The sequence below is a fragment of the Taudactylus pleione genome, unplaced genomic scaffold, assembly GCF_031769625.1.
Source record: "Taudactylus pleione unplaced genomic scaffold, aTauple2 ptg000015l, whole genome shotgun sequence".
NCBI lineage: Eukaryota > Metazoa > Chordata > Amphibia > Anura > Myobatrachidae > Taudactylus > Taudactylus pleione.
This window is the reverse complement of record NW_028284417.1, coordinates 12,028,004-12,037,569: the sequence shown is the minus strand read 5'-3', so window position 1 is coordinate 12,037,569 and position 9,566 is coordinate 12,028,004. Positions and strand designations below refer to the sequence as shown.

General features: G+C 39.4%; 1 protein-coding gene across 2 annotated transcripts; it reads left to right on the top strand.

The window, feature by feature from the left end:
- The first annotated feature begins 253 nt into the window (after nucleotides 1-253).
- On the top strand, nucleotides 254-9,211 carry HMGN3 (high mobility group nucleosomal binding domain 3). Of its 2 annotated transcripts, XM_088470536.1 has the most exons (7): nucleotides 254-433; nucleotides 3,827-3,877; nucleotides 6,168-6,197; nucleotides 7,127-7,177; nucleotides 8,079-8,192; nucleotides 8,292-8,391; nucleotides 8,677-9,211. In XM_088470536.1, the coding sequence occupies exons 1-7, from the start codon at nucleotides 419-421 to the stop codon at nucleotides 8,688-8,690; spliced, it is 375 nt and encodes a 124-aa protein (XP_088326662.1). In that variant the 5' UTR covers nucleotides 254-418; the 3' UTR covers nucleotides 8,691-9,211. The 2 variants fall into 2 exon arrangements, with proteins under 2 accessions (XP_088326662.1, XP_088326661.1); XM_088470535.1 differs by lacking the exon at nucleotides 8,677-9,211 and having other exon boundaries at nucleotides 293-433; nucleotides 8,292-8,670.
- The last annotated feature ends 355 nt before the right edge of the window (nucleotides 9,212-9,566 follow it).

The window sequence follows — 9,566 nt, the reverse complement described above, 5'->3', positions numbered from 1 at the left end:
GCCACGGCAAGACCCTGACGTCTGCAAACGACGCCTACTCCATCACATTCCAACTGCTGAAGCCTCGCCTGCTCCCATCTCTCTATAGGTCCGTTGTAAAAGGTAGGTGGGAGCACGGCGAGAGGTGTGGCTGTAGTAAATCACCGCTGTCATGGTTGTGTGTGCCGTGCCCATTTACGACACGGTCTTGGGCGGCTTACACAGTGGATGGGCGTGGCCCATAACATTTGTAAACTACCTTCCTCCAATGAGAATAGCGCGTTGCTGAACGAGCCAGGATTGGAGGTGGAGAGGGGGAGACTGTAGTTGTGCGGAAAGCGGCAGTGAGGCTTCAGTCACTGCGCTTCCTTTACAGCAGCACGATAACCATCAGCTTCCTCATCCAGCTGCGAGGCCGAGCCTTTATCCACGGACCACAATGCCCAAAAGAAAGGTGAGGCTGCTCATCCCGGTCATATTAGGTTTCGGTTTATGCCAGCACACCTTTATAGGCGGCCCCGCTGCGATGCGCTCTCACCGCTTTGTCTGCATGTGGGGCCCCCCGGCTACCGCGCCTTTTCTGTCACCACAATTATTTTCTCCAATCCTTTTCTTCTCCATACAGTGTGCATATACCGCACAAATATCTAAAAAGTAGCTGTTTTTACGGGTCGTGTATGTAGGGGGTGAGGTCCTCATCCATTTTCTATCCATTATTGGCCATGCTCAATGACGGCTCCTGGAAAGAGGGGAGAGCTGTGGCGTCCATGTTTCTGGAGCCCGCATGACTCGTGTCACACTTAGCAGTTTGGGCACTGCTGGGCCTACAGTACCATGCAGCCCCCACTCCACTGACTGAGCAGGACATGTTCCCACATTCCAGGAAAGTTTGCGTGTGTGGAATAGAGCGACCATCTTTGTCTTTTGAGCTTAGCGTTACCTTTTGCATGTTAGTTTGACCATGTGAGGCAAGATATATCCATATGTAGCATTAATAGGCGTGTGACTTGTCTGAGATTGTGTTTCCACAAAGGCTTGTGAGTAAAAGAAAAAAAATAAGCAAATATTTTAATGACTATTTAAAAAGTGATATTTTAAATATTGCTGTATTTCATAAATCTGAAAAGCAATTTTAAGTGCAATAATGTAGTAATATGTATATGCCTGATTCGTTGGCAAAGCCTTTCAATCTAAGCATTTTAATGTTAACCTGGTGGTGTTTTAATAGTTAGTATAGTTATGGTATCTGTTGTGTCCTGATTGATTTGTATTTGGAAAACTACTCTTGGCGCAAAACCGCTGCTGGCACGTGTGCTTGAGAAGGGCTGAGACCTAACTCTTTTGTTAACCAGCCTCTTTGAACCTCCGATGGACATCTGTCATCCTTTTAACCCTGAAACCCTCTGAAGTGCAGTTCTTTTTCTATTTACTGTTAATTTTGTTTAAACCCCATATATATATATATATATATATATATATATATATAATATATATTTTTTTTTATCTTTTTTTGTTTTTCATTATCCATCCCTGTTCCAAAACTAAGCAGCTAACGGATTTTCATTATCCTTTTATATTATTTACTAGTGTGAGTGTGTGTATGTGATATATATACACACACACACAAATTTTAAAGCCTTCTGGTATGAAATCAGTGGCTGACTGCAGAGAGCTCTGAGTAGGAAAAAATATAGTGTGATTCCTTAGTGGTGAACCGATATTGTGTGTTTTTTTTTTTTTGTTGTTGTTTTTTTGCATTAAACCGCAGCTTTCATGAAATTCTTTGGTTCTGGCCAAGCTAGCTTAAATTTACACTAACAATGTTAATTTTTATGTAGTACTTCAGCAGGTAAAATTCATCAATTTTTTTTTTTTTTTTTCTTTACTAATAATAATTTAGGGATATTAGCCAATTGATATTTGCAGTTTTTGACTGCTAGATATAAAAGTCTAAAATATATATGGCAAACCCAGTCTGGGTTAGCATTTACTATCTTTGCCTTTTTAAATATTGTGGGCAAAGTCGGCAAAATTGTGGGTTTTGAAAATCCATTGCTTAGTTAATCTACCCCATAGCCTTAAATATTGCTGTTTTGACCACATGATCTTTATATTTCAGCAGATTGCTGATCACTGCTTAACCTCCCACTGAAATAATCTAACAGCGTCATTCACTAGAAAATTTAAAGTAGTTCAGGTATATTCTTTTACTACGCTTTAAACAATGGAGACTAAGCTCTAGGCTTTTCTAGCTAGCTTTGTGTAATTGTTAGTTGTACACCATATTCTTTTCATTGTTTCATAGGACTGCAACATTTTCGACACAAGCAAAAAAAAAAAAGTTGCTGGGACATGGAATTCTTTAAAGTCAATTATTTTTGCCATTTGAGTAAAATTCTATACCTAAACAATGCTTTGAGACCATGTGTTACCTGTGCACAACTAACAGGAGGGTTACATTGTAGCTATCGTAAATTTCATGTGTGTAGTTGTTTACCTTTTTAAACTGAGTATATTCGGTTTCCTCCAATATTTTGTTATTCAGTATATTGATGATTTTAATGTAAACTACTTTCTTTTCCCAGTGACCATGTTGCTCTTTAATGGGTGATGTTGCTTAAGCATATTCCGTTAAAATCATTGTTGGCTGCAACAGTTTACTGAAATAACTGGAAGCTTAAAACAGGATGTGTGTTTTGAAAGTGTCTACTTAATATATAGCAACAACACTGTTGCTGCTATATGATATGTTGCTAAGGATTCCGTTTTAAGAACACAACTACGAACTACAATTTGATTCCAATTTTACAGATATTGCTTTGGTTTGTGAGGTTGTTTAAAAACCTGGCACTTTATTTAAAAACTTATTAATGTAGATGACTACTAAGTAAAGTAGATGACTACTAAGTATCTAGACTTTTTTCAAATTGTTCCGGGCAGAATTTAATGCAGAATTTTGGGTTATTTACCCTTTGTTTTGTGTCTATAGCAGTTAGATGGGATGTAGTCAAGAGCCAAGGGGAGGTGTTGCCAGAGTTAAACTGGGTACACACTATTAGATTCTGACTGATTCCTACCAGTCAAAAATATCACAAAAACTGCTGATATATAGCGTACACCAGGGTCTTCAACCTTGGCCCTCCAGCTGCTGTGGAACTACACATCCCAGCATGCACTGCCATAGTCTTAGCATGCTATTATATCAAAAAGGTGGCAGTGCATGCTGGGATGTGTAGTTCCACAGCAGCTGGAGGGCCAAGGTTGAAGACCCCTGGCGTACACACTACCCAATAATCGTTTATTTCAATCCCAAATCGTCTTGTCTACGTAGGGGAGTTATAATTAATAAGCAGACCTCTGCTGAGGTCCAGTACACGCTTCATTTTCTGAACCATACCAAAAACTACATGAACGACTTAGTGAGTGCAGCTCACTATATTGGGAGCAAAATTGACTAATCATCGGTCCATCTTGAGCAACTTTCTCTCCACAATATGATAAATCTCCCCCTTTGTTTCTTAAGTAGTTAGTATGGTTTACTTGAAAAAATTTAGGGTTATATCTAATCAATTAATTGTTTTTGCAATTTCATTGTGGAGCAATGTTTATCAATCTGCTTAATTGCGCCTCCTATGAGGGAGACATTGCATCATTCAGCACAAAAAACTTGGAAAGTAGAGCATAGGAGAAGACTGTTCAAACTATGCTTACTATCTTATATATTTTGCTTGGTGAACTTTCTGGTGTGTGCGCATTGTTTCTGTTCTCTTTTGTAAGGTAAATCTGGTCATTGTTTTAATGTATTCCCTGATAAGTTTATAAATATTTGGTTTATTTTCTATTACAGTCTCCAGAAGGTGCTGAAGCCAAGGATGCTGGCAAAGTAACTAAACAGGAGGTAAGTGTAACTTCTGTTTTCTCAGTACTGTATTGAGTCTGCTGTATTATATATTCACTGGACCAGAGCTGACTATTAATCTCTACCAGTGGTATAGTATGGCTAAATATTCCCCAAACTAGTCTCGGAACACAGTTTGGGAACTACTGACCTAGCCCATTCCAGTTTTTCTTACATGAACATATTTAAGGTAGTCTGCACGTATTTGATTAGTCCAAAATTTGTTACATAATTGATTATGCAAAATAACTTAAGCAGTTGCTACTCCCATATGTTACTGTATTTCTATTTTATTGTGTAATTTCAATTCATCAATGTGTTGGTGCCTGCTGTCTTATGCATTAGCCCACTGATTCTCAAACTCTGGGCCTGATTCAGAGCTGAACGCTCTGACCAGAGCGCTTGCTCTGAATCAGGGCCCTCCTCCATGAAAATGGAGCGGCCTCCTGGCCGCTCGTATAGCTGTGGGTGACCACCCACAGCATATGCGAGCGGCCAAAAAGATGGTCGCGATGGTCTTGACCATCGCGACCATCGGACTTGCGACGGAGACCCTGCGGTAGGGTCTCCCTGCCCTGTAGTGATTTTGGCTCTATCAGAGCCAAAATCACTCCCACTGACATCACTAGTGATGTCAGTGGGGCCGGTTTCAGACGGTAGGCGTTCCCATGGGAACGCCTCCGTCTCTCAGGCACGCCCACCAAAGGGGGTGTGCTGTCAATCGACAGCACGCCCCCTTTGGTGCGAGACCCGGAGCGATGGAAAGCCCGTCGTTCCCCGGGTCTCGCGCATGCGCACGACAGAGCACCCTCCGTCGTGCGCAAAAACAGTGGGGAACATCGACCCGCTTGCGAGCGTACTGCCGCTCGCGAACGGGTCTGAATGACCCCCTCTGTCCTCAGGACCCCATACAGGTCACCTAGCAGGTGCACAGGTGTGTATTCATTACACACCAACATATTTTAAAATATTCGCTGGTGGAGCAAATTATTTGACTTGCGATTCTGTGAGTAGACCTGGAAAACATACACTGTTTGGTATTCTGAAGACTATTTGAGAACCTGTGCATTAGCCTTAAAGAATTTGAAATAAAAAATGGGTTTTGTGTGCATTCTAAGTGTAACACTTCTTTTAAAATTGTACACAGTAATGGTAACTACAAATTTGTGTCTGGTAGGCACATTAAAAACAGGAGGGAAATTCATCAGTTGGCATAATGAGAAATTACTTTGCAGTTCAGCAAAATTGGAGCCACTAGTAGGAGGGATGTGTTGGCTGTACTTTTACTGGAATCTGTTCTAGCAGGGTGCCGCGCCCTACCCTATTTCTGAAGGGAAGAAAGCACCCTGCCTTCCAGTGTGGTGCCCCGCTGAAACAGCCTGCGGGTTCTGTCCACCCGCGGGCCACAGTGTCCCGCGGATGGGGAAAATGGCAGAGCGGTGGTCACCGCCGGTGAATGGATGCCGAGCACTTGGGGGCTGCCCGGCATGTCTGTGAGTGCCGGGCACGCCCCCAAGAGTTACGAAAAGGGGATGAGTCATAAAAACATGCCCCCTTTTCGGGCGCTCGTAGAAGTGCCCCTTACTCTAGGTTCGGAGCTCTGTCGCCAGACCTAGAGTGAACACTACTGTCCAAACCTACTATATGGGAGGGTTCAATTGAACGCGATGTGCTGCCGGTCATCGCGGCGGCTGCATACATCGGTTGTAGTGTCCATACAGTTGCAAGGGGAAAATGGCAGCTGGCAGCAAAAAGGACACCTTTGTGAACGACAAAGGTGCCAGGATGCTCAAACAAAGGGAAGTGGCAGTGATGCGCCACCTTTTCATCACCATAGGGGGTGTGCACAGCACTCATGGAGATGCTGTGCTGCCCCCAAGCTCCACATGCAGGGTAAACAGATGGCGTGTGCTCAGCATCATCTATTCACTCGCCTGATTGTTTTACCGCAACTTTCCCCAACTTCCTGTGTGTGAGCTACACTCCTGTTTGCGGGTGGGGATTGCACTAGTAGGCTGTTTCATTGGAGCGCCTCCATAAGGACAGGGCGCATTTTAGTGTTTTAAATCGGACAGGACACAGTGCCCTACTGAAACAGTCTAGTGGGAGCGCTAGGACTTGTACGGTAGGGCCGACATTGAGAGTTTTCCCTTACAACTCCTAGGTGTGTGCTGTTCTGGAATTTAATCCAACCCCTGTAGATGCAATTTCTTTAGTCTCAAGACTCTTATCTGCATTGTATATAATAAATGCTCACAGAATATTCTATTTCACTTTTTTTTTTTTTTAGCCAACCAGAAGATCGGCAAGATTGTCGTCGGTAAGTATTTTATCTGAAATCCGTTTTACCTTGATATTGTTATTGCAGGCACCTTAAATATCTGCTTCAGAAAATGCTGCTATTGTGAATTATATTGTCCACAGAGAGGTTTTCTTATTTTTTTTTTATTTGGTCTTATTTGCAAAACCTATGTGTTTGTAGTTGTATGCAAACATGAGAACTGATGTTCTGTTGTCACATACAAGAGCAAAAGTAAAGGCCCCCATACACTGTGCGATTCAAAGTTGGTAAGATGTGTTGTACGGTTGCCCTTGACATTCTGCATACGATGTGGTCAAATGGTGTACGATTGATCGTTACGATCAAAGGATAAGATGCATAGGTGTATCACATTGTTCTCAAAAGATCGTAGATTTTCCTGTTTTGCAGTAAGAGCTACGATCCAACTATACGACTGCGGGGACGCGCATCGTATACACACAGAAACAACTCACGATGTGCACAATTGATCGTTACGATTGTGCACATTGTGTAAAAAAATCGCACCGTGTATGGGGTCTGCTTAAGTATGTGAGGACAATTCTTTTTTTTTTTTTTTTTTTTTTTTCTGGTGGAGTGCAGGAGGTGGTTTTCATGCAGTACAAACATGAAACCTACCTATTATCCTGAAGCCATTAATGTCTCAGGCTATAGGCATGTATGATTACGTATTTACCCAGTTATATAATTGAATCTATGTACTGTCAACATTATTTCAAAATATCACCTATTTGTGGAATGTGTATATAATATAGTATATTTATTTTTGACTGAGCACTCCAGCCACTTAAAATATATGGCTATTGTATAAAAAAAGTAATACCTTACTGTATTTAAGATCCTATGATAGGGTAGTATTTGACACTTTATTCACTCAATTGTGTGTTCTTTGTGTGTGTCTATACTAACATTTATTTTCTTATTTTTAGAAACCTGCCCCTACTAAACCTGAAGCAAAACCAAAAAAAGCTGCAGCCAAGGTAGTCTCTTCCTTCCTTCCTTTTTTTTTTTTTTTTTTTCCTTAAGTAACTTGATTTAGGGATGTCCTGAACAATGCTAACATCTGAGTCGTCTAATTAAACTTCAGTTGTGACTCTGCCAGTTAACCTATTATTTTTAGTAATATATACTGATTTGCAATTTCCTTATTGATTGGGGTATGAAAAAGACATGTTATCTAGCAATTGTGGCTGAAGTGTAAATGCAGCCCCTCATCTATTTTTGGCCGCCTTCATACGCTGTATGGCAATTTTTAGTTGGTCCTCTGTTTAGGAATGCATGATATTACATTCACTGTTCTAGACTCTCTGGGAATTAGTTTCATATTTAATCAGCCTAATATATTTTGTGAGAGGTGTAAAGGTATCCTATTGAGATACTTTTTTTTTATTGCATTCATTATAAGGCTAAACCAGACAAAAATACATATACTTTTACATATTTAAAGCGATTTATGAAAAATTGATCCTGAAATGTACTCATTTAATTTTTTTGATATACACAAAATCGAATGTGTACTTTAGTTACTGAGGTAGAATTAGTGGTATGTCATCAGAGACATCTGCTTCTTAATAGTATATGCAATGCCAACTGGATTTGTTTATAAAGAAAATGACAGTAAAAAATTGATCCATCTAAATTTAATAGAATAGTTTTGTCTTGCATGGGATATTGGTGTATCTCAAGCATGGATCTCCCACTAAGACAACATAAATAAATTGAATACACACTTGTTATCAGGAGGTTTTATAATTGCGTAATAGTAGGGTTGAAAAAGTTGTTGGGTTTTTTTTAAACCAGAAACTGATGTAAATAAAAATGATTCCTCCCCCTGTATGTATAAAATATATACATATATATTATTTTTTATTATTATTAAAGAAGGAGCCAGGAACAAAGGCAAACAAAGGTGCTAAAGGGAAGAAGGAAGAAAAACAAGAAGCTGGAAAGGAAGGTACTGCTCCATCTGAAAATGGTGAAAATAGAATTGATGAGGTACATTTCACAGATGAGTCAGTGGTGGTGTATTTTACAGTCATACAGCCATTGATTGCATGTTCATAATGCTTCTTTTTATTGCCCATAATATTGCAGATTCGCATCTCTCGCTCAACTGTTAATGTTTCCACATCCAGAGGTGCCCTGCCCAGCACACTGTCAATAAAAGGGCAGATTGAAACAGTGAAAGTTAAGGGTATGGTAGATCATTTTTTTGTGTGCAGTGCATAGAAAGCTAGTAGTGTGGTGCTATTCTGTGTGGAAACTAAACTTCCAGGTAAGGCTTCTGAGTTTGTAATATTAAAACATAGCAAGTTTAACTGAAGTTTGCATAGAAAAGGGCCTTTTTTATGTAAATATTCACATCTACAGAAGAATTTTTTTTTTATTTTTTCTACAGTAAACTCCTGAGTAGATGTTAGGGGTTGAGGTCGCAGCATCACCATAGGAAATAACCCTGTTTCTCTGTTTTATCACACAGGCACAGAAAACTGAAGCAGTGGGTGACAAAGAATAAACTGGTCATGGAAAACTTTCGTTGATTTTACGTACCTCTTGAAGAACTTTAAGAAAAAAAATATTTTTCTCAAGTATTTTGTAAAGGCTAATTTTTTTAGGACTATGGTAGTTTAACTTTTACATATATAATGTACATGAACATTTTCCTGTTCATATTCATGCTTTGCTGATTTGATTTTTCTCCTTGTCTGCAAGTTTTAAAAATCTAAAAAGTATAGCATTAGTAGTGTGCTTGAGGCTATTTTACATATCTTATTGCTTTTAAGAAAACAAAGTCTTGTGCATACAGCAATGTTTTGTTTTTTTACTGTGCATCTTTTAATGTTTCCATGCCATTTTCTACAGCAATAATTAGTGGTGCTTTTGTACTTAAAGTTTGTGTGGTTTTGAAAATGACTAAATTGTTGTGACCATCTGCTGTTTTTTTTTATTTTATTTGTTTTTATTTTTTATTTTTTTTGTTTTAAAGTTTGAAAAATAAATGGTGTTCCTTTTAATTGTTTAACTCGTTTTGTTCTGTACTAAGATACTTTTTTTTTTTAACAAAAAGGAGTACAGCTATGTATTGCTTGGGCCAACATATACCCTATTAATGCAGTGTGTTTATGCTTTCTCATCTTCCATTTAGTTTAATGTAGTATACTAACAATGCTGCTGTCTCAAAGCTGCACTGACTCACATCAAGATTTGCCTTATTCTGCATACACAGAAAACATGCTATAATGTGCATTTATGTAAAATAACCAACAATACAATTCACAATGTAACTTCCTTTTGTAAGGTTGGTGATGTCAGGCTTCTTAGAACTGGTCATAAGTTGTAAAACATTGTTAATAGAGGTCCTAGGAATTT